This window comes from Loxodonta africana, chromosome 5, assembly GCF_030014295.1.
Source record: "Loxodonta africana isolate mLoxAfr1 chromosome 5, mLoxAfr1.hap2, whole genome shotgun sequence".
Lineage (NCBI taxonomy): Eukaryota > Metazoa > Chordata > Mammalia > Proboscidea > Elephantidae > Loxodonta > Loxodonta africana.
In genome coordinates, this window is record NC_087346.1 from 56598966 (window position 1) to 56624716 (window position 25751).

At 39.9% G+C, this 25751-nt stretch overlaps 2 protein-coding genes across 3 annotated transcripts in view; one reads left to right on the forward strand and one right to left on the reverse strand.

The window, feature by feature from the left end:
• UNC5C (unc-5 netrin receptor C) overlaps positions 1-12771 on the forward strand; it is a 428895-nt gene extending 416124 nt beyond the window's left edge. Inside the window, exons 16-17 of one of the 2 annotated variants that reach the window (XM_010590449.3) lie at positions 3598-3776; positions 4648-12769. In XM_010590449.3, the coding sequence (XP_010588751.1) occupies positions 3598-3776; positions 4648-4813 (345 nt within the window). In that variant the 3' untranslated portion in view covers positions 4814-12769. Of the gene's footprint in view, positions 1-3597; positions 3777-4647 lie in introns of both variants that reach the window. The other variant, XM_023548521.2, reaches the window with a different exon arrangement.
• Positions 12772-19049: 6278 nt separating this feature from the next.
• The window catches only part of BMPR1B (bone morphogenetic protein receptor type 1B), an 82980-nt gene continuing 76278 nt past the window's right edge, over positions 19050-25751 (reverse strand). The window contains exons 8-10 of the mRNA XM_003410395.4: positions 25334-25509; positions 20942-21072; positions 19050-19182 (exon numbers count right to left, since the gene is read on the reverse strand). Of these exons, the coding sequence (XP_003410443.3) occupies positions 19057-19182; positions 20942-21072; positions 25334-25509 (433 nt within the window). The 3' untranslated portion in view covers positions 19050-19056. The remainder of the gene's footprint in view (positions 19183-20941; positions 21073-25333; positions 25510-25751) is intronic.

Genomic DNA, 25751 nt, shown 5'->3' on the forward strand with positions numbered 1-25751 from the left:
TTGTTTCTCCCCACAGAATTAAATAGAAATAGTGCCCAAGGCTCAAGAGCTCAGGACTTACATGTCCACATGAAATAGTGACAAGAAATGGGGGACAAAATGGATCTGGAAGCAGACCTTCCTGAGGTTCATGACTACCTTTAACTGGCCTTCCACTTTAGGACTATACAGTAAGGAGAACCATAGCCTCCGCCACATTTAGTTGAAAGGAGGCTCAATTTTATAGGATGGACTTCTATCAGGGACTGGTTAAATCCTCTTTCTGCACTAGAAAAAAAAATGTTTTTCATTCACTTCAACAATATTAGTTGAGAAAATTTAATCAATGTGAATTGATTAACAAATTAATTAATCTATATTAATTAACATGCAGGGCACTGTGCTGAGTAGCATAGGGGTTTGGAGGGTGACAAAAATTCTCCCGCCACCAAGAAATTTGAGAAGGAAGTAACACATGAATACAACCAGCACACACAGGACAGAATAAAAGAATACCATGTTGTTGTTGTTGTTAGTTGCCATGGAGTGGATTTGAACTCAAAGCAACGCCATGTGTGCAGAGTAGAACTGCTCCATAGAGTTTTCAAGGTTGTGACCTTTCAGAAGCACATTTCCAGGCCTGTCTTCTGAGGTACCTCTGGGTGAGTTCAAACTGCCACCCTTCCCACTAGTAGTTGAGCACTTAACTGTTTGTGTCACCCAGGGACTTGTGAGGAATGCCACAGAGCTGTGGAAAGTGTTGTGAGAGGTCTGCTGGAGTGATGGGAGGGTTTGATCGGGGAAAGCTCAGTGTACATGCTTTTTGGACCAGACTTTGAAGGGTTTGCCCAATTGAGATTAAGGAAAAAGTTTGGAGAGCTATCAAAGTTGAAGAACTGTCCCTACAAAAGGCACTGGGAATAGTGAGTGGTTCAGTCTAAGGACAGTATGTCCAGAGGACAGTGTGATCTGAGGAAGGATGGGGTGAGAATGTCAAGTGGAGAAGCAAATGTGTATGGTACCCCTACTGTGCATGAAGCCTGGACGCTGTTCCTTAACATGCATCACCTGGGTGGCCTCACACCAGCCAGTAAGGCAAGTTGTCCAAATATCCCTCACTGCCTGATTAAAAGTTAGGACTTCATGTGATAAGAAAGGGGAACAGCATGCCATTTAAGACTTAATAAAAGAATGAAGCAGTCCCTGGGTGGTACGAAGGGTTAATGTGATCAGCTGCTAACCTAAAGGCTGGAGGTTCAAGTCTGTCCAAAGGTAGCTCAGAAGAAAGTCCTGGCAATGTAATTCTGAAAAATCAGACTTTGAAAACTCTATGGAGCACAGTTCTGCTCTGATGCACATGATGGGGTCGCCATGAGTCAAACTGACTTGATGGCAACTGGTTAATAAGGGGAAGAGAGAGAAATCAGTGCTGAGCTTTAGGAAGATTAGTCTGGTGTACATTACAGGGTAGGTCACAGGTAAACAGTACGGAGCTGTTGTTGTTGTTGGGTGCCATTGAGTTGGTTCCAACTCATAATGACCGTACGTACAACAGAACAAAACACTGCCCAGTCCTGCGCCATCCTCACAATCATTGCTATGCTTGAGCCCATTGTTGGTGCCACTGTGTCAATCCATTTTGCTGAGGGTCTTCCTCTTTTTCGCTGACTCTCTAGAGTGTGGAGCTACTGTGGTCAAAAGGAAGAAGAATCTTAGGGGCCATGAATCAGAGCTACAAAAAGCAGAGCCCTCCCTGTGCAAACTTTAACCTTCACTGCCAACCAGGGGATATCAGGGTAGTACTCTGTTGGGGAATGTAGTAGGTTTCCTTCTAGGGTCTGTTGTTGTTGTTGTTGTCCAGACAAGAAGCAAGCAGGACCTCATTGTGGGCGATGGGATTAAGTTGTGGAAATAAGATGAAATTTCTCTTCACCTCCACCCTCAACCAATACATACATCATTTTTGTGCCTAATATAAGCATTGGGGCAGCTATATTCAGATTCTCCTAAACATAACTCCATTGATAAACACTGACATGTGGTCTCAGATCACTTTTCTGTCTCCATTCTTTAAACCCAATGCCCCTTGAGGTCAGGAACCCTACCCTCTCTCCTCTCCTCAAGGTCCCTTGGAAACAGCAACGTACCTCATTGGCAGGGGGAGGGATGGGATCTGCAGGACATGTTCCTTATTCAGAGATTCCAACTCCTGTTTGATGCTTCTGTGTTTCATACCACAGTCTTTTCAATCCTGGTATGAGCTGGAGCTAACACAAAGGAGCCACTGGAATCCTTGGAATCTCCGTGTGCCAAGCTTTGGGTTTTGAAGCCAAATACTGTGATCACAGCCAAAAACACTGTGCATATTATGGCAAAAAAAAAAAAAAAGTTTTGCTCTAAAATGCCTTCCAAACCCCCGGATGGCCCCTGTGTAGTGGGATTATACAACCCTTGAAATGAGTGTTGGCTGCTGATCCTCAAATGTGGAACACACTGTCAGTCACAGGGACTCAGGCCCAGGTTACCCCCACCACCCACTGTGCCTTGAGAGGTTGCTGCAGCAGTGTCTGGTGGGGCTTAGGGGACTCTGGGCAATGGTGGCACTGACCCCCTCCTCTGAGCACTCATCAAGATGTCAGAAATTTCATGATGGCTGAAACGGTATGTGGCTGGTTTATCCTCCAGCAACTAATTACGCACACCAAGGAGTTACCTGCTTGAAGGAGAGAGATGACATTTAAAGTAGATTACGTAGATTTTCTTTTATTGCTTTAATAGTTCCTAGGCAACATTTGCTTTTGTTTTTCCCAACCAGCAGAAGTGATCAGAAAATGATTAGACTTTCTCCTGAAGACGAAATTCAGATTTTGCATTTATGCTGTTTTATGAGCTGAAACTATTTTAAGAGCCAATTTATGGTTTTCTCTACTAAAATTAGATTTTTACAAAAATAAGGATGTATAGTGATGGGAGGATACCATTAGCAGCATGCCCTTAGGCAGCATACAGTGTTTACCATTTTCTTTTTAAAAATAATTAGTTTTAATTTGATTTTATTTAGGGTAGAGCTGTCTTCCATTTCATTCAGCCAAAGCAGCACTGAGCCATCTTGCGCAGGGGAGAGAAGGGGATTTACTTAGGCATTTGCTCAGGGCAGCTCCTGCAGGGTCAGCCAGTTGTTTCCAGAAGCTCTGAACTTTACGCCTCTAATCTCAGATCTGTCCATTCTCAGAGAACTGCCCTTTAGAACATTTCTTCCCTCCTGAAATCTGAACCTTTAGGAGCATTGATATTCTCTCTTCTCTCTCGTCCCAAAGAATCCCATTAGGAAACTGCTATTGAACCTCACCAGAGATTTCCATCTAGCCCAGCCCTCACCAAAGACCCGTAAATCCAGAGGCAATGCAAAGTCAGCTCAAAATATACCTCTTCCTTTCAGCGAGGCTACATATAAGAAATTGCAACTTCCAGGCCACGAAGAAGCCATTTTTCCTAAAGAGAATAATAGCACTCATTCTCTTCTTATCGCTCAAAGCAAAGCATTATGCTGATTGGTTCGACAGGGATTTCTTTTGTCTTCAGAAATAATGCTGTGTTGTTCCTGTCACTGAACTACAGGAACCTACTGGCATCGATTTGCCTCTGCTGGATCCAGCGAGCACCATCACCACCATCACAGGCCCCAGCGCTTTCAGTATCCCTCTCCCCATCCGGCAGAAGCTCTGTAGCAGCCTGGATGCCCCACAGACCAGAGGGCATGACTGGAGGATGCTGGCCCATAAGCTAAACCTGGACAGGTAGGTATGATCAGCTCCAGGATCAGGACTGACATAGGACTCCAGGATTGGTAACTGTTAGACACAGGAAAATATTCATTTTCTCCATCCATATGTATTTTTGCTTTTTCCACAAACATGTATAAGCTCCTTCTTTGTACTTTGCACCATAGACCATAGTGTTGAGAAGCTTATCTAGGAGTTCCCAGGTAGCCCCAATGGTTAAGTGCTCAACTACTAACCGAAAGGTTAGCAGTTCAAAAGCACCCAGAGGCACCTCAGAAGAAAGGCCTGGTGATCTTCTTCTGAAAGGTCACAGCCTTGAAAACCCTATGGGGCAGTTCTATTCTGTTGCTGTGAGTCAGAATCAACTGGTGGGCACCTAAGAACGACAATAGCAACAAAAATAATTATCGTTCCCATCTCCTGTTGAGCAGGATCCAATGCTTGATGAGTAATTACCATGCTAAACACAGTATTGATATTAAGTCGTAAAAAGACCTCAGGAGTCTCTACTTTGTAGAGTGTTGCCATCATTACCAAGCAAAAGGCATGGGATTGACCTGTCAAAGACCATCAGAGCCTGGGCTGGAGAGAAAACAAGTCTCTTGATTTCCTGTTTAGGATATGACCCATAGACATCCTGTCTCTTAAATTATCTTACTCAGAGTTGAGGTTAACAATGTTAAACATCACATCTCCTGTCTGGGGCTGATCTAATTAAATACGGGGTAGTTATTTAGGACAGCTCGCTGTAAGCCACAGTTTTTCAAGTGGGATTAGGGTACTTAAGGGACAAATGGAGAGGCCGAAAGTTTTAACAGAATAAAAGCAGAAGAGAAAATAGATCGGTAAATCATACCATTTGGCACATTTCCTATTCCCAACTCAGGTACTTGAACTACTTCGCCACCAAATCCAGCCCGACTGGCGTGATCCTGGATCTTTGGGAAGCACAGAACTTCCCAGATGGAAACCTGAGCATGCTAGCAGCCGTCTTGGAAGAAATGGGAAGACATGAAACAGTAGTGTCTTTAGCAGCCGAGGGGCAGTACTGACCCATGCTGGAACTGAAAATGAAGGACGCAAATACACAGGGAGTCTGTTGCCGTCCAGGGGATCACAGCTGAGGAGGAAATCCAGACTAGACCCATGAGCTTCACAGGCAAGATTGCAGCGGGAAAGAGAAGGAAAACAGATACGACTGCCAATATACATGCCCACTTACTCGGACATCATCACAGAAGTTAAGAAAAATTATGTAAATTTGTACCTTGAATTTAGAAGTCAACCTAATTTTCCTCTTAGTTGGGCTGTATGCTGTGTGGTACAGGATCTTACAGTTTCCTAGGAAACGCTTTTTATTGCTATCCAGATATATGGATAAACTTTCTTAACAAACCCAATTTCTATAAACGTTGTTTACATCAAATTGGACAGGGATGCAGACACTGTCCATGGCTCGTTCTATTTTTGTTCAAATCATTTGAAGTTGAAGCTGTGGACGGTTTGTTGTGTCTATTTCACGTGAGTAATTTACAGAGAAATCACAGACTTTTGCTACAAATCTTGCGCATCACGTGTCTCAGATAATCCTCCCATCAGTGTCCTGTTTCTAGAATTTGTAGAACCAGTGTTACTGTTTGTATCAGGGAAGTGGAGAATCTAAGTGTACAGGAGACATAACTAAGACTCCTTTTCTTTGGGGGGACCCATCTGGTGCCCACTGAGGAATAAAGACGTAGCATTGCAGGGAAGACAGTGATTCCTTCTCAACCACACAAACAAGCATTTCTTCACAACATGTGTGTTTGTAATATGCAATTTGAAGTGGTTTTAAAAAAGTATCATTATTATATTATTATTGTTATTATTATCAATTAGCATTTGCAAGTATTCTAGTAAAAAGATTTTTTTTTCTTTTTTTTATTATCAGTGCTGTTAGGATTTGTTGATTAGGCCTGCCTCACTTTCTTGGATAACAAGTGAGGGCGTGGTCACCAGTTTAATTCAACAGGCATTACTTCTTTGATGGTAGCTTTCTGTCACCATTCTGCTTTGGAAGGGTAGTGAATGCTTTTTGGCTTTGTCAGTCTGTTCTTTGGGCTTGCTCAGGCAGGATCTCTCTCCTCTGAGTCTTACAGTGAGAAATGCTCTGTATTAAATTCACTTAGTGTTGTGGTCATGTGGCCCTATGTGTACTCCCCGTGGTGCTCTTTATACCTTAGAGGCAGGATGGTTGGAAGAATGGTCTTGGAACTGGAAATCAGGAAACCAGTTCTCCTTTTGGGTTTGTCATTGTCTAGCTGGGCAAGTCATTTAACCTCACTGGATTTCTGTTTCCTCACCTAGAAAATGAAGGGGCTGGAATAAATCAGCTCAAGGTTCTAAAATGCTGGACAGTGCGAGTCTCCAGTTTCATGCATCAGTCTGAAAACCACGTGTACTCTGACTTGGATAATTTAAACTGTCATCTAATTTTTTTTTTCCCCAGGCTACATTATGCCTTTCAAAGAGTTCTGACTTGGAAGATAGTTATTCTAACCTGTAACATACTTGTTAGGTGTTCAAGTCTTGTCTTTTTGTCATTGTATTATGCTACATCCTTTATTAACTATCATTTTCTTGTTGTCTCTTGGGACCACTAGCTTTCCTGACCATTTGCACATTCTGTTCTATTATTGTTTTGGTCTCTTGATATATAAGACAACTCTTGCAAGCTTATCCAGCAGTAGACATTTGGTGCATTTTTTTTCTCCCCTCTTAATCTTTGCTTTCATAATACTCAATATCATTTACAAAGGTTATTTACTTCACTTTTACAAAATTTTATCCTGCAAAATGGTAGTAAACAGACTACTTTGTGTAAGCCATGAGGTTTCCTTGGGACCATTACAAGCTCTTTGCTTAAACACAGACACTCAATTCATTCAGCCGGTGGGGAATAAAAGAATCAAGAGCCCAGTAGCCAAACCAAGATTGAACAACAAGCCTCCATGCTTATGAATTTAATTTTGGGCTACCAGTATCCAGGTTGTTGACTGGATCTGAATTAGGAATCATTTTATAAAATTTCTCCCCTTTTTTCCACACACATCTCCTCTTCCTTCCTATTTTAGTAACTTGTTGAGATCCCCAGGCTCCTCCACCCACGTCATCAAGGCATTGTTTATACTTTTGTTATGGGGCCTCCTCTTTCATACCTTTTATTTATCTTCTGTGTTAGGCATATATTCTATAATTAGTTTGTCTCTCTCAGGCCACCTTCTGCATTAAGATTTCCATACATAAAAATATCTGTTACACTGATCGTGGGAGAGGCTACACTGCTAAATTCAGTGGATAATATTTGTATCAATAATATTTGACCAAAAAGTAGTAAAATTATATTCTATGTAAAAAGAAAAAATAGATTAAAAAAAAAGAAAGGAGGAGGGAGAGCTATAGTCCATTGTGGTATCTTGAAATAAACTTGCCAAGATTGCTGATCAGTACTAGGGCGAAGGGGCTGTCATCTGTCGGAATCAAGAACTAGAAATCTGATCTGGATACTCGAAGAGGCTTCTGTGCCTGTGAAGAGTAGAGGGAAGCAAATACGTAGTTATACAGATAAATTTATTTCATACTTTCACTAAGGGAAAATAAATAAAAGGTCATCCACACAAATATTGAACACAGGAACTGCATTATTGAAGCCATTGAAAGAAAGCCTTTTTGAGTTCACTTCATATGTTGGTTGGTCTTTGGTTCAAACCAGCCTCAGAAAAAGGAAGAGTAATTCCTTGTAAGTGAGGTGCTCCTTTGTCCTAGAACCTTGTTACATTCCCTGTCACGTGAATGGCCCTTCTATACGTACATCACACATTTTATGTCAAATAATTTTCACTACAAATTCTGATTTCTTTCTCCTTTGAAGTAATAGCTGATAGTCTCAAACTTAGAAGGTCCAGATGCAACAGTTCATTTCATAGGGATTCACTTCCTCAATATTCATATGTCCTGCCTCTCATTCCTAGGATTCTACTGAGCTGGTGTGGAAAAGCTGGCTTGCCTCATTTGGGTGGAAAAAACCTATCACTTGTCCATGGTGCCACCTAGTGGTAAAGAACACAACCCACCCTGAGTCTAGTATAAAAGTCCCCCAAAAGTTGCCTGACCAAGTGAATACCTGTAGAGATCAATAGGATCGTTATTACAAACAGACATGGAGAAATTTTCATTTCAAATCTGTAATTTTCTTTTTCTCACATTTTTCTTTACTTAAACTACCTATTTCAAAATTTCATGTTATTACTGGACCAGTACTTCTTCAATTCATTTATATACAATATGTTTTAAGTTGCTTTCTGCTAAGAGAAATAACAGAGATATAGAAAAATATATATAAAGCAACCTTCAAAAAGTTATTTTTAATGTTTAATTTTTCACTGTGCTTGATATATTTTAAACATCTTACTTTTAGTCTCTTAATATTTTTCTTTGGGAATGTAAGTGGCATCCATTTAGGAAGAAATAGGTTTTACATCTGCAAATGGGAATCCAGTGTCTAAGGAAGAGAACATTGTGGTTGTTAATCATGGAGAAGAATGTTTCCTTCTTTCTGATTTGGTGATCTAAAGGCAGAGATTTCATCATTCAAACTTCCTTAAAGTGATCTATAAGGAGAAGTTGGATTCAGAATTGTTATCTGGTACAAGGTGATGACCATGAGCACGTGTAATGCCGAAGTACTCACTGGTAACAGCTTTTCACAAACAGCATCTTTCAGTGGAGGTACTCACCCCCATTAAACACAGGAAAACCTCATCCACATAAAAGCAATTTCAGCTCTTAAAGGGCAGGACAATTCTTTGGGTGAAGTGTTCAGAATTAAACTCCATACCCATTAGCCATTTCCATATATGTTACTATTTTATTATTTCTCTCTCTCAACTGTCAAAAGATAGAGCCATTTTCTAGGAAAAAGTCATGAGGACTGTGTTCAGGACACTCTGAAAAGGTCACATTCAGTAGTGGATTTTTTCTTTTTTTTCTCCTAGAAGAAAGATACCATAAAAGTAAACATTTAGAGGATGAAATCAAGACTTGTTACTTCTGGAAAAGAACAAACAAGGTTCTTGTCCTATGTATCCTTACGTGTGATCTGTCAGGGACCAGCAGCTGTGGTCTTGGTCCGCTTACTCGTCTGTAATCACTGTCTGAGGAAGGGATCCAGTAAGTTGATCGGTATCACCCCACAATACGCAAGCCTTGACCTCGACAAGGTCTACTACCTGCAAGAGGCCATAAAGAAGTTAGAAAAGGCTAATGCGTTGAGTTTTCAGTCTTTGAGTTGAATGTGAGTTTTAACTTTTGCTGAGCAGTTGTTCTGGACAAGGTCACAGTTTCAGAGAGATCTTAGAGCATGTCTAAGGCAGATAAAAGAATGGAAACACAGCTGAAATGAAATTGGGTTTTATCCATCTTCTTTCGGAACAGAGGAGCTTTTGTGAAACAGAACTCGATTGTTCAAAGCCAATTATTTGTAAAGATAATAATTGTCAATGGACATTAGATTTTATAGATCTAATAAGCAAAAATGTCTTTATATTGTCTCAAGGTAATAAAACATTTTTCTACCTTTCCAGTGCCTCGTAGGACCAGCTATTACACTTTGGATTTTTGTTTTGTATTATTTTGCATTGTTTTTATTTAACCTTACTCAGCTAATATAGACTGAAATGCTTAGGAGAACCTTTTCTTCTGTGTAATGAAGTGCTGTTTCTTATCCTAAGAGAGCTATTTGTATAATCTCTGGCTGTAATGATCACTTTGAAAGATTTCCCTTGCATCTCTGATGATTTTTTAAATGGAGTAAGGCATAAGGGGAATAAATATATTGTGACCAATGTTAATTTAAGCCTGTGTCCATACAGGCCAACTAAGTAAAATGAAGTCATAAATATTTCAAGAATTCTGGCCTGAAAACCTGCTATTTTTGAAAAGTAGGAAGATGGCCCTGTATGTCATTGGGTGAGTTTTCTCTACAGACTAAACAATCAACTTCCTGATCAGTTAGTCTTACCGGTCTTGTGGTTGTCTGTTTCCAGAATTCCCACTTTAAAACTGTCTTCAGAAGAGTTGCTGCTTCTCGGGTTTTCCAGTGGGCCTCTCACCTCCCTGTACTGATCTGTGGTAGGATATTAACGGGCTCATTCCACCAAATGTAAGTTACCCCTAGACCTCTTTTAGCATGGTGGAGGAAGGCATCACCAGGACAAACCTGTAAGTTCTCCACAAATGTACCAGCGATTAAAACCAAGCAGTTTAAGAGGTTGTTTCCCAGCCCTCTGTATACTTAGATCCTTGTACATTTAAGGGATCTATCCAGAGATCTTCAGGGATCCCTGCAGTATACGTTAGAGGTGTGACTACAAGCTGTTGAGTAGAAAACAAAGAAGATGTGCTGAGATAGAGTCAGCTGCTCACCAGCCAAATTATGTGCTACTGTTCACCAGCCTCTTAACATACCATTTCAGATCTGTGCCTCAGCAAAATTATACATGGCTGACAGTCACAACACTTCAGGGTCCCTTACAAATAAGATGACATCACCTGTGTCATCCTTAAATTCTAAAGGTCTACTGGACTTGGCCCTATCAAACATGCTGTTGAACTTGATGGTACTCACCTGGGGTTGCATAAAAACCTCGGTGCTCTGGTTCAGAACGTGAATTGAATGCAATTGTGCTCATCAGGAGCCTATCACTGGTGAATTCTTAGTCACTTAGTCTCTAAGCACTATGATAAGGCAACATCACAGAATCACGAACTGAACTATGATCTAGATATTAAGAGAAACCTGTTTTAGAGTCACATAAAAGAGGAAGAAAACTACTGCCACTGGAAAATGCCTTTGAACCTTCACGTTCTTAAAGTTGCTAATGACGGTTGTAAATGTAGGGGTATACACTCAAAGGCATACTCATGCAAGCCTTGGAAAAGAAAAAGGACAGCAATCAGAACAAGTTGAGTGTGTGGTTTGCATTCTTTCCTTCACTTTTTCCTGGGACTAGTAATTGGTAGTGAGCCCCTCACCCTCCAGACAGAACACATTTAGCCCAGTTGCAGGGAATATCACTCCTCTGTGTGTGTTGTATGTGCTCATTGAGTTTAATGTTGGTGACCTTCCTCTTTGCTCTTTCTAAAGGAGACAACCAATGTTTGTCACAAAAAAAAAAAATCCCACAGTCATGTTGAAGAGGCTGTGTCATTCACCTGCTGTTCCTTTGGAACAGTTCAACTGCAGAAATGTCGGATTAGGGTTTTCGTGCTTTGTCATTTCTTCTTTTTTAAACAAAACAACCTTGGCTTTTCAGATATGGAACACTTCTTTTGTTGTTGTGGAATTCCCTCTTGCTGTATCTTCTATGCAATTCCTTTTCTAAAATATTCCTGGTGGAGGATGAGTGCTCTGGGCATTTTGCTCATTGCATAGCTGTGTGGTGGAAGCGAGGGATCCCAGCTCTGGGTGGACCTCTCTTCTCTCCCTGGCTGCCTCTCCCTATTTTTCCTGCAGTCCCCTTGGTTTGTAAATTGCCTGCATTTATTCTGTCGGCCAACATGTACAAAATGTAAGAAAGAATTTTTAAACAGGTAATAAATTATATTTATAAGCAACAGACAGTGCAGCCTCCTCATTTCTTCATAATAATTTCCTCCCTCATGTTAAAAGGCACCATGTGTTTCCTTGGTAGGCTAAGAAAGCCCTTGGATTTTGCATGGATGGAAGTCAAAACCTCCCTCAGTACTGGATAAGGTTCTAAAACATCTCTGTGCATTGGAATCATTTCAGGAGCTCTAAGAAAATACTAATGCCTGGATCCCACCCTAGCCACTCTGACTTAATTGGCATGGGGTACAGACTGGGCGTGGAGAGTTGTCAAAGCTCCCAGGTGATACTAATGGACATTAGAACATCTGCATCAGAATCAGAATACAGGGAGCCTGTAAACAAACACAAATTACTAGGCTCTACCCTCAGAGATCCCCTTTTAACTAAAGTTTGTAACCAATTACACTCATAGGTGGGAAATATAAGGGAGCCCAATAGTGCAGGATGCCCAGAGCTAAAGACACCACCCAGACATGTTCAGTGTGTTACAGGTGGACACTCAGCCACTCCCTTAGTCAGCAAGAGAAAGGCTCCAAGTGTGAGGTGGAAAGCAGCTGCCAGACCGAGAAGTCAAAGCCAAGGCAGACTTTTTCCTTAGTGGCAGAAATATCTAGAGTATCCTTAGATGGACTGTGACCTGCCCCTCCCCTCCTCAGTCTAATTAGCCAGAGTGTTTTTAAGCAATTACCCCACCTCCTGAGATACTACGCCATACCTGCAGGCTGGAAGACAGTGACTTAAGATGGATTCAAAACTGGGTTCACAAACTCAGACGTTTATCAGGGCTAAGGAAATAATAAAAATATGTAAACTGGACCCTGAGTAAAACAAAAGGGAGAAGTGAGCCCTGTGGCTGAGTTAGCTCAAAACACAATCTAAAATGGAAAAAAAATTAAATTTACAAAACTAGACTTGACAAGGAAGACACATGTTGGCACAAACCGAGTCTGACATCATCCCGTTGACCCCCAACTTGGAGCCTCAGCAGCTGGGATTGTACCTAGGGCAGCATGCATGCATTTTCACAGTCAGGTCAATGAGGGGCCCTGACTGAGACCCTATCTCTGAGTTGAGGTGGAGCTAGCGAGTTCTAAAAATTGGCCTCTCCCTAAACCATGTCTGTCCCTCTGTGCCAGCGCTTGGCCACCAGGCAAAGAACCTTCATATGCCCCAGGGATTCCTGCAGCTGGATTAGTATCAGAACCCAGGCTAGGGATTACTTAGCAGAAACAATCTTCCTGAGAGCGAGCCCATCGGTACTTTCGTGCTGTAAGCAGGTGGAATAACCAACCGAAGCTTCAGCTTATAAAATGCCCAATGCTGGGAGGAGAATCTGTTTTCCTGAGCTGTGGATTTACTATCTGCCTTTAGTCCTGTGAAATGTTTGGCTTGAGCCCCCAGCATACAAGTGTGGGGCGGGGGGGGGGGGGGTGGTGTGTACCAACACCAAATTGGCTTGTTTAAAAAACGTTGCTAGCTTTGTCTTCTGAGAAACTACTGTCAGTAAGGAAAAGCAGTTATTTATGAGCACCTGCTATAAGCCTGGCATGGGGCCATCACACACTTCACAAATTCATGTCATATGATCTCGTAAGAGCTCTATCAGGTGGGTATTTTCATCCCAATTTACAGTGGAGAAGGCTGGGTCTCAGACTTGGTGTATTTCCACAGAACTGAGAAAATGAAAATGATGGGATTTGAGCCAGGTCACCCAATACTGGGATGGATTCTCTTGGCAAAAGCACAGCTGGCTAAACACATCCACTCACACACAGCCCTGTGAGTCTCTAGTTAACTAAGATGCAACCCCTCCTGTACACTCCCAAACCATCCTAAGCTTTGTCTATTCTAATCCAATCTCCAGCACGGCCCCTTCAAACTAAGCTCTGCACCCTCCCTCCAGGATCCACAATCCATGGAAAAACCACCCTGAACACGTTCCCTCTTCCTCTGCAGGGGGTTTCTACTCTCTAGGAGACACTGTGTCAGGAGCAATAGCAACCACCTCATCCTTCCACACCCTGTGGACCCCACAGTTGAGAGGAGGCATGGGTTCTTTCTCAGACCCTTCTGCTGCTTCCAGATCATTACCCTTGCTTAAAAACCAACTTTTCTGAGCCCAGGTTATTAGGCCCCATTGGCTTCTATGCCCCCGCAACACACACACACACACACTGCCACTCACTGGCTGCCCACTGGCTATACTGTGGACTTTGAGAATTTTAACTCACAGTATTCTTCTCCACAAGACCGCCACAATCCTGCGGGGCTTCAAAATTCACAAAGACTACAGATCTCAAGGCTTGGTTTTGGGCTTCTCTAATTTTCATCACCAATCCTCTTCTTCTCCAGTGACTAAAATACACTCACTCCTGTGACCACACCCTCAACCTTGCCCTCACTGTCCCCCCTCCCCGAAATCTTGACCTGTCACAACCCTTCAGCTGCCCAGCATCCTTTCTCAGTAACTGCAAATACACCACCTCAACCCCATCAGGATTTCCTATCTTGTGCCCTAATTTCTTTTGGTTCTCAGTCACTGTCTTATTTTCCTACTGCTGCTATGACAAAAATATCACACATGGATGGCTTTAAAGAACAGAAACGTATTTTCTCATAGTTCAGAGGTTAGAAGTCCAAGTTCAGGGAAAAGCTGTCAACTCTAGGGAAGATTCGTGTTTACTTCAGCTTCTGTACCCAAGGCTTTCCTTAATTCCTTGATGATCTTCACATGGCATCTATTTTCTCCTGTTTGTGTTCACCCGTCTCTGTGTCTAGGCTGCTCTTTATAGCATTCAGAAGTGATTAGGTTTAAGACACACCCTATACTGATGCGGCCTCATTAATGTAACAAAGGAAACCCTATTCCCAAACAGGATTAATTCACAGGTATGTGGAGGTCAGGACTCTTAACGCATATTTTGGGGGAACAAATTCAATCCTAGCAGCCGACTTCCCCCTCTTTAATGCCTGCCCTACTCTGGTTCACATCATCCATCCCCTTGATGACAGTAATTATTTTCCATGACCCATGCCACATGAGGCTCATGAAACCACAGCCCTGAATAAGTCCGATTGTCTCTGTTTCTGCCTGTATTTGGGTTGCTGATAAGAAAGTAAAATCACAGAACTGTATAAAAAAGGTGACCCTATGAATTTGTAATGTTGTTGTGTGCCGTCGAGTCGATTCCAACTCATAGGGACCCTATAGGACAGAGTAGAACTGCCCAAAGAGCTTCCAAGGAGTGGCTGGTGAATTCAAACTGCCAACCTTTTGGTTAGCAGCCTGAGCTGTTAACCATTCTGCCACCAAGGCTCCTGAACTTGGAATTGTAGCTAATATTTAATAATAGTTAAGCATTTACTGCATGCTTAGTGAATGGATTATTTCATCTTCAGAACAATTCAATGGGATAGATACTACTATTATTCTCATCTTCCAGGAGAAGAAACTGAGGGAATAAGCGAGATGGATTCAAAGACAGGCAGTCTGGCAGTCCAGAGTCCATGCTCTTGACCACTGTGCCATCCAGTATTATCAATCTTACCTGGGCCCTCAGCGTTGTCCATCACCATCTGGCTGTGTTTCCCTAGCAAGCCCTCATTTTTCACATCTTTCAAACGGCTGACTTCCTTGCCTTTGCCCTCACTCAGCAGATGACTGTGCCTCCTACTTACAGAGAAAATAGAAGCCATCAGACTACTTCGCTTGCCCTCCTGCCACCAAATATTCAAACCTACCTGAATCCATCTCCTTCCTTGCTGCCTTCCTGCCTGTTACAACGTGATATTTCCAAAGACGGGGGAAAAAAAAAAAAAAGCATAAATACAAGATAACAGACATGTTTTTTTTCCAAGGGGAGAATGAACCATTTTATTTGGGGGAATGTTAAAACAAAGCCATATACAATTTGTAACAAACACAATACAATTTTTTGTTCCCTAGTCCTGAATAATTACAGTATATACAAATTCAACAAGGCACTGGTTCCCTAAAAGAACACAAATGAGTCTTCTTTTTAAACAACAAAACCCCTTATATATTGCCAACTTCTCCCCAAAAGATATGGCATTGTTTTTTGTTTTGTTTTGTTGACAGGAGAAATCATGGTTGCCACACTAAATCGCTTCTGATGCCATTTCTTTCATTCCCATTGCTGTGACTGAGTTTTGTTTTGTTTTTTAAGAGATATAACTACTGAACACACTCATATTTAAAAACCTGTACTTCTTTCACTGTCTTTGCACCTAACAAAGAACAAATGGAGAAGACCAACAACATAAGACACTGTAAGTTCTAATGAATATGCATGACTCTAAGAACATCAAATCCAGCCATCATTAAGTACTTGCTACACTTGAATACACCCCAATTGAAATGTGTCAAAGAATTCCCTGTAAATAAAATCTTAGTTTTTTTTTTTCTAAAAAGCTTTCTGTCTTGGGAATAAAAAGAATGGTCACTAGTGACTTTTGAGATGTGCTTTCCTGGAAGTCAATGGTCTGTCTCCTCACGCACAATGTTCATAGCACTGTCACTTGTGATTTAAAAATCTACACACTTTCATAAATAAATATTATGTTTCATTTAGTACTTTATCATCCATAATATTTTACTCTCTAATCCACATAATGGAGTTGTGCCAGACCCCAAACTGAACATAATATTTATATATACATATATATTTATATAATATATACACACATACATAAACTATAAACGTGAACATTTTAGGATACAAAACTTATATTATCTAATAACTAATATTTTAGAATTCCTTTGGGGGGAGTTAGATGAAAATCTTAGCCTCTGAAATAGTCCCAAAAGTAAGCAATCAACTAAATTATTAATTTCCAGATTCCCACTTATTTCACTGAAAAGCAAAACAACAACAAAAACAAGATATAATAAAATTCACTTTTGGGCAGCTAGAAATTAAAAAAAAAAAGATTACTTGGAAATGAGTAGGTAGTCTTTAAGAACAATTTAGTATTCTGTAAGTAAAGTGAATTTTGGTAAGATATAGAGAAAAACCTATTCATAAATAATCTTATTAAAATATATTCAATAATAGGTAAGTGGGCCTTTTTAAGTATTTCAGGAATAATTTTGAAATGTTCATAGTTAGTAAAACAGGTCTGTAATTAGAAAGTAAGCTACTGATTTTTCAAAGCAACCAAACAAATAATATAGAAGAAATCTAGGTACTATTTTAATTTCCTTCCACTCTTTGTGGGAACCAACACCTTTGTATAAATCTGGTTTACTTTCAAATCATCACCTCCCCAAAAAATATTCTGATTTTAACTTACTCGTGAAACTTAACCAAAAAAAAAAAACAAAAAAACTTGTTTTATTCTAAGAGGTAAGCCCAACCTCATTTAAATTTAGGGGAAACTCAGAAAACACAAATATGCCCCACTTAACTGGCATACATGTTTGCTCATTTGTTTATAGATTCTCTTATTAGAGGCAATTGAGTTTCTCTCCCAGGCTCATATGATTATCACACTCAGTTCTAACCATATATTCCTTCTAAGCTACAACAAAGAAAATAAGTTGACACAGAGAAAGGAATTTTCAAAATGCTACTTGAGGTTATTTTAATATCAGTAAATGTAATATTCTCATTGCAATTATATCTGGAACCAAATTTCTGTAATCTTTAATTTTGTTCTTCCCAAATTCGGGGCTTCTTCTCTCTTAGTTACAAAAGAGATAAGGCATTGGGAAGCGAATGTTGAATACAGAGCATTTGTGTTTCTCCTTATGATTCTCTCAAACTGTAAGCACAGCTCACAGTCCCTCAATGCTCTTGGATGTTTTCTGGATGAACAAGTCACTAGGTGCAAGCCTACTTCAGAAGCGAGAAAAATATTTCCTCGTTTTTCTTTGCAGGTGTCAAATTTTCAAAAATCCTCCATCCTTCAGTCACAGAGTGGTAAAAATGTGTTATAGAACACTGCCCCCTGGAGTATTCTATAAGGAACGTCTTTTTTTAAAAGGCCAAGGGAGGAGTATGTTCAAATTCTTTACTGAACATTACAGAACTTCTAAGAAGTAAAAGATAACCACAGTATGGAAATGGAAATGAATAAAGCTGAGAGGGATAGGTACAACTTTAAACTTTATTATCTTCCTGGTGCTGAGGGGCACTGGCCCAGTTGAAGAGTTTACGCCCATGTTGTTCAAAAGTTAAAACCCCATGGAAGTGAGTAGGTGAAGAGATCTTTTGCACAAGAACCACAGAGAAGAAGAAAAAAAAATAAATTAAAAAGTGAAATGAACATGAGAATAAAATAAAATAGTCAGCTTTCCTAAATGTGAAATTATTGCTTAAGATGTATACTCGTTCCGTATCTATTCTAGAATAATAAATCACAGCAGCCATAACGTTTTGTGACCTCCACTAACTCTCTTCTGCTGTCCCACCTAGAGGTTATATTTATTTTTAAATTAAAATTTAGTTAAACGAACCTGACAGTGCTTCCTCTCCTTCCCTTACCTCACACACAAAAGAGAAAGACAATAACAAAAAGAAAACCTTCTTTACCTATACAATACAAGGTGTGCATACTTTTTTCCTTGTGCTTCTGAGGTTGGCTCTTTTGCATATACAAGACACAAGCCATTTGCACTCCCATCCACATCCCCTACTTGTATACATGTTCTTCTTACAAGAGCAAATGATTTTTGTTTTAAAAGCACCTTGTCTTAAACACAGTAGATGGCAGATTTAGTTAATATTGATCCTTTCATTTGAGAGATCAAAAGCATACACGGATCAATTCTTTGCACATAAAAAAAGCTTTGTTTGTATTTAATGAAAAGGAAAGGATTTTTACCATGGAAGAAATGCCGAACAATCAGAAACACGAAGTGGTTCTGAAAAACAGTATCAACACTTTCCTATCAGAATCACATAAAACCTTCATTTGTTCCATATTGTCTGAAGCTGCAAAAGGTCACCTGCAGGTTTCAAAATGTGGTCCCAGACAGGTGGCGTGTATACCCAGGTGCATTCACATTGCTGAGGCTGCACTGCTGAGGCTGCCTCAAGTACAGGCTGGCCAAAGTGGTCTGAGGATACGGGTGGGGGGCAACAGCTTTAAAATGAGTTCCATTGTAGGTTTTCCAACATAACAGACTGTCTTTTGGTTTGTAGAGTGCAATACCATTTTACCAATAGAAAAAAAAAATTTTTTTTTTTTAATTTACATTCCAGCAGAGTTTCTGGGAAGAATTTTTGTTATTATTTAAACTAGAATAGTACAAACCTTAAAACACCTTCATGTGTTTTATTTTGGCAAAATTAAAGCGTCTTAAAAAAAAAGAAAAAAAAGACAATCCCAAAATATAGGGCTTTCTTAGAAAGCAACGTGCATCATATCTTGAACAAGTTACCCAAGCAGTTTCTCCCTCCTATAACCAGACATCACGGATGAACGTGTTTCTGAGAACGTCTCTGTCTTTGTCCAGGGCTCTTTCTCCCTGAGGGGTGAGGTCTGGACCCACTAGGAAGCAGGATGGTGTTCAAGGCTTGTACCATGGATGCTTCTGTAACATCTTTTGCCATCTTTTGCTCTGCCCACAAACAGAAAGATATCTATTGGCTTTCTCAGGCGATGCTTACTTTTCCCTTCAAATCAGAGTTTAATGTCCTGGGACTCTGACATTTTGGCCAGTGTTTTCTTCACGCGCAGGGCTGTCAGCCGAGATGCAGGGTTGTGAGCCCAGCACTCTGTCATGAGTTTCCCCATCTGCCGTAGGCACTGTGGGAAGAGAAAAGTGAAACTGGAGCAACATTAGAGGAATGTATTTTATGCAAGTTTTGACACCTGACATTTGGTTTTTACTGCATTTCTGAACTCTGAATATATTTTTAAAAGATACTCTTCAAACTATGAAGATATAAAATTCCATTAGAAAACTCCTCTTTCAGGCAAAATTATATATCACCAAAACTGATTTTCACATCTTCCTGTGATAAGAGCAAGCAGGTGGTGTAGCAAGTCGCAGAAGGGTATCTTTGCGAGTCCGTATTAAACAAATACAAAAATACCCAGGGAGTCTATATTCCACTCCATAATCCCAGATTGTTTACAACACTTGGTAAGTTTAAATCTTTTATCTAATTCCATACAATTCAAACAAACATGGTTCTTCGTAAATCACAGCTGTCTGCTCCAATAATAGCATCACGCTGTACCATTTAACAAGATTAATGACCTGTGCACAGCATTACTAAAACTTTCAGTGTTCTCCTGCTGTACATCAATTACTAGTCTTCCTGCTGAAAGGCACAGTTTCACTTCATTAGAAATCCTCAGTGAAGGTATGCTTAAGTAATAGCAATGCCCATAACCACCTTCCAAATAATATAACTTCAGCGTCTCAGAAAGGTTTCTGCAGTTTGGTAGAAAACATATGTTGTATTATTTAACATTTCAGTAACGATACACAAAACCAATAAACAAAGGTATTTCTTTATCTGCATTTCACACTGGAGAGTCCGTTTATAAACAGTACTCTGCCCGTGTGTCTGCAGGGGCTTTGGCACATGTTTGGAAAGTTTTTTGTTGTTGTTGTTTTGTTTTTCCCCTGAGAGCATCTCAAACTTATCTCTGAATAGTCCAGCCTGTCAGACCACTCTCGGAACTGGGTGAGTCTGAGGACTAAAGAGAGGATGGTGAGGAATGTGGAATAAGAGGAGAGGAGACTGAGTCAAGAAAGACAAGGCCGGCCTGACTCATTTCCTCCTCCTCAGCAGCTCCTTTCAGATCTGTTTAGGTCTCATCACTACATCCTTACAGCCAAGCTGAATGTAAATATGTTTAAATTGCATCTCATCATCGTTATTAACAAAGATACACAGCACAGTCAGGCTTCCCAAGCAGGTGACTTGTAGCATTTCTGTAGATAGAAAGCTTAATTCTTCAGATGTCTATATTTTCTCGCCTTAAAATATGAAAATGCTGTACATGGGTGTGTCCTAGAGACAAATCATGATGCATTAAAAAGAAGTATTTTTTCTTTTCCTGTACTGTTGCCATCGAGTTGATTCCGAATCACAGCGACCCTATAAGGACAGTGTAAAACCGCCCCCTAGGGTTTCCAAGGAGCAGCTGGTGGATTTGAACTCCCGACCTTTTGGTTAACAGCTGAGCTCTTAACCACTGCGCCACCAGGGCTCCACACAACTGCACTTAGCTCCAAAGAAATTATTGCCATGAGGTAAGATTACCCAAAAAAAACCCAGTGTCGTCGAGTCGATTACGACTCATAGAGACCCTATAGGACAGAGTAGAACTGCCCCATAGAGTTTCCAAGGAGCTCCTGGTGGATCTGAACTGCCAAATCTTTGGTTAGCAGCCATAGCACTTAACCACTACACCACCAGGGTTTCCAAGATTACCATCACCACCAAAACAAAGGAGAAATATTCCTGTAATGAGTATCTGGAATTTTGGCACAAGAAGAAGAAAAGTCTGTTTAGAAGTCCGTCGTAATCCCAGGTTACCTCAGCCTTACCTCATCACTACTCCACCGATTGGGGAACGAGGGACGTAGCTTCTTAATACACACAATCTCTCTCATGTCCTCATACGAGGGGTCACTGGGCACCAGGTCATGATAGGGAAGCTGGTATTCCTCTACAATACCTGAAAATATGCTTTTATTAGTATTTGTTTTCTGTGAAGTGGAAATAAAAATCTAAAACATGCAAACTATTCTCAAAGAAAGGTGCTATCAGTATTAAAGATCAATTTGAAAAAAAGCAAAATGAACTTTGAAAAAAAATGTGTCCAAGTGGTGCTTAATGAATAGAAGGCCTAATGAAAAATATCATTATAGGTGTTCAAGCCTTTTCTCTAATTTCTGAAAGCTAAGTAAAACAATCATCTCAAATTTATTTCTAATTTTATAAAGGCTCTTGTATGCCAATTTTTTTTTTAAATCTATATTAAATCTCAGTGCAAATTTGGCAGACACGTCTGAACTCATGTTGCATAATATGTGACTGTTGCTACTGCTGGAGTATGAGGTTATGAATCTCATCACAAACTTGGCAGTGGATTTTACTTGAACAATATCCCAGATTTACTTTTTTTCTGCTTAATCATGTGTTTTTGCACATTAAAAATTTCAGAAATTACATATACCCAAAAATATTAGCTGTGCTTTTTTTAGGTGCTAAGGTTATCTGATGTTTTTTTCTTTTAAGTTTCTATATTTATCAACATTTTCTATAAGGCATACATTACTACTATTAGAAAAAACATTTTGCTGAAAGGTGTGTTATGAAATATAAGCCTATGTCATCTTTAGGGAAATGGTACTTAGCACACTGGATCCTATTTCATCTTTTCCTAGTATCTTCTTTCTATTCATTTCTTCTTGTTCTTTTTAAAGAGCAAGTGTCATGGACTGAATTATGCCCACCAAAAATGTGTGTATCAATTTGACTGGCCCATGATTCCCAGTATTGTGTGATTTTCCTGTACATTATAAATCCTGCCTCTATGATGTTAATGAGGGAGGATGGGCACAGTTGCATTAGTTAGGCAGGACTCAATCTACAAGACTGGATTGTGTCTTGAGGCAATCTCTTGAGATACAAAAGAGAGAAGCAAGCAGAGAGACAGGGGGACCTCATACCACTAAGAAAGCAGAGCTGGGAGCAGAGCATGTCCTTTGGACCCAGGGTCCCTGCACCTGAGAAGCTCCTAGTCCGGGGGCAGATGGATGAGAAGGCCGACAGAGAAAGAAAGTCTTCCCCTGAAGCTGATGCCCTGAATTTGGACTTTTAGCCTACTTTACTGTGAAGAGATAAATTTCTCTTTGTTAAAACCCTCTACTTGTAGTATTTCTGTTATGGCAGCGCTAGATAACTAATACAGCAGATTACTTGTGTCCTCTTTTTAACTTTACCTGATCAACTCACAATAATTATACTCAGCCTCTGTCTTCAGAAGACGCTGCTCTGAATAATCTTTCTGGAGCACCCTTACTCTCTATTCTAAATCACCTTTTATAGAAATGTCATTGCTCTGTACCTGAACAAGACGATGCCACCAAGGTGGCAGATTATACACCACATCATTAAATTCATGGTAGTTTATTCTTACAAAATCCAGAGTCTGCATTATGCCCTTTCTTGTAAACTCAAGAACATAACGGTCCAGAAAGTTCCAAAGCTTTTTCAGACCATTCCAACTCACCATTAATTCTATTCTAGCTGAGACCCTAGACTATGATTATATGTATTGTCTATCTTAATATTTCCTTTGATTATGTTTCATCTCTGTATGAGATAACGAAACACAGGGCCTGATACCCAGGAAATACTAGCTTCATTTCAGTTTCCTCTTCCTAATTCTTAAGCCAGTGGCCCTGGAAACACCTTGAGGATAAGAACAATATTTATTTAATTCATCTCATATTTTCCTTAGTGCCAGTGTTGGTGCCTCTACCAGGGTGGATTGATGGATGGACAGTGGGGTAGGCATATATACTACAACAGACCTGGGCAGAGTTAACCACATAAAATTATGAATTAGTCACAGTATGGCTTTGAACTATACAGACCTTCCTCCTTTCTCCTAATCACACAATCGAGTTCTCAAAATTTTCCTTTCAGTGTCTCAAAGACTTTTTCCCCTCTTTTCCTTCCAATGTTTGTATAACCTATATCTGGACATGTCTGTTCTTCCCAAATGTATCTGGACTTCAAAGACAAGCCCAGAAACTTTTAATATGTTTCTAAAAGAAAGCATTAATGGGTAGAATTTCATGTGCTTTGCCTCTCTGGAAAGAGAAAAGAAACTAACCTGTTGAGAACTTACAATGTGCCAGGCATAGAGGTAGGTATGCTATATAATTCATCTTATTAAACCCTCACAAATACATTCATGAGATAGCATTATTATCTACACTATACAGATGAGAAACCTTGGCTCTAAGGGTTAACTAACTTGCTCAGGGCCACACAATTAATTTTACACAAGGATAACGGAACAACTGAGTGGCTTCTCAAATCTCCACAGGCCCTAGAAAATAATACCCTGCTGTTTAATAAGGCCAGCTTGGTTGGTTTTAAACTGAGAATCATTTTTCTTAAATCCAGACCCACTGACTTTCAAGTATGGCTTATTCTAGCCCTGCTTGCTTTAGATGTTCAAGAAAACATATAATTAGAAAACTCCTTCAACTTCTATAAACCTAACTTAAATAAGTATAAGTGTGTAATTTAAAAGTAGGCTCACCTACTCTTTACAAAGCATGAAGTCAGAGGACAGCCAATAGCTAATTTATATTTTGGTGACTTCTTTTCTTCTTCATACTTATGATGGAATATTTATTCCATATCTGGTTAGGGAACATTTCCTGCATTATCTTTCCTTTTTTACAAATGAGTTCTCTCACTTTAGAAGGAACATGTTCTATTTTAAACTGCTTATAAGAGCCTCAGACTTCCCAGAGTGGTTAGAACGTATTGCAGCATTGAAGAGGATCTTTCCACTAAAGTATGAGTGCCTGTTGATAAACTGTATCTGCTTTATACTTAAATATGAATCTAAATATAAGTTAAGGCCCTACCAACCAAAATGAAAATTAATAATAATAACTAACATGGAGCAAGTGCTATCTATGGTTCAATTCTCTTTACATTCATTGAATATTCACAATAACCATCAAAGGCAGACACTACAATTAGCCTCATTTTTAAAATGAGAAAACTGAAACAAAGAAAAATTTAGTAACTTGCCTAAGGTCTCATAGATAATAAATTACAGCTCCAGGAATAAACCCCGGGACACTTAAGTGTAAGCTGAACTTTCAGAATCTTGAGCAAGGTCATGTTTCCATGAAGATGCATTTAAACTGGCTGTTACAAAGAACAGCAGCAGCATCAAGTTATGTATTGAGCACAACCAAGTGCAGAACAATATGCTGGGTGTGAGATATGCAAGAGCCTAGACTCGGCTCCTTACCTAAAAGCTGTTGGTATCTACTTGAAGATGGATTATGCAGCAATAATAAAAATAATGTAAGCAATAATGATAACCTCTGAACATTTAAAAATGCCTTCTTGTCAAAACTGGTTTTACTACAGAATCTTTTGGTCTGTAGAAAATTATTATCATGTACAATAACATATTATTATTCTTTAATTTCCTTTTGATAAAAACTGATGTGTTCAACCTGCTTTATGGGGAAGTTTTATAGAAAGTATAGAAATAGAGGGAAAACAGAATTGGTGTCCCAGCCCACATTTATGTCTCTACTACCATCTATGGAGAGGAAACCACAAGGAACTGGGCACTGGGATTTCAGATAGCGCCCAACGGGTTGGTGGGAAGAAGTTGAAAGGGTAAGGAAGAGGGTGTGATTTGATGGCACAACTATTGAAGAAAGAGCCCAAGAGAGAAACGAGACAATACACATAGCAGAAGAATGTGATCCTTGAAAAGGCAATGGAAGCTGACACTATGGTAGAGGAGACTCATCAGTACTAGGTAGACCAAAGGAGGCAATCAAAAATAACTCTAAGATGTCAAATCTCATTTCCTTGGAGGATTATGACTATATCAACAGAAGTCAACAGGAAAATAAAAGAAAGTCTGATTTTGTGGACAATATGATGACTTTGGGAAACCCTGGTGGTGGCATCGTGGTTAAGTGCTACGGCTAGTAACCAAAAGGTTGGCAGTTCAAATCTGCCAGGTGCTCCTTGGAAACTCTATGGGGCAGTTCTACTCTGTCCTATAGGGTCTGTATGAGTCGGAATCGACTCGACGGCAGTGGGTTTTTGTTTTTGTTTTTTTTTGGTTTTTATGATGACTTTGATTTCAGATGGATAATAAAAAGGATCTGCAGTAATTCTGGCTGTAGCTTTTCAAAGGTATTACTGTTACTTACCTCCTGATACACATCTCCTAGCAATCTCCCAAAGGATGAGTCCAAAACTGTACATGTCCGCCATGATATAGGACTGAAAGTGATTTCGATTCAAGCTCTCATCCAACACTTCAGGAGGCATATAGCGTTTGGTGCCAACTCTAGTGTTGGGTGGTATGTCAACTTCATTTGTATCACTGAAGAAATAGGAAAGCAAAGCACTGTCAGCACTGCCGAAGATGAACAGATGACAAATCAAGGTTATTTTTAAACAAGGGCTTAAGTGAAAGGAAAACCTTCCAGAGAGTAATAACATTTCCTTGAAAAATGATTCTTGCCAAAAGTATATTAAAAAATCACACGTAAAGCCCAATGAAGATGAGAATCAGAATGAAGTTGCAACATATGAAATTACATTAAATTTAAACTCTAAATTCTT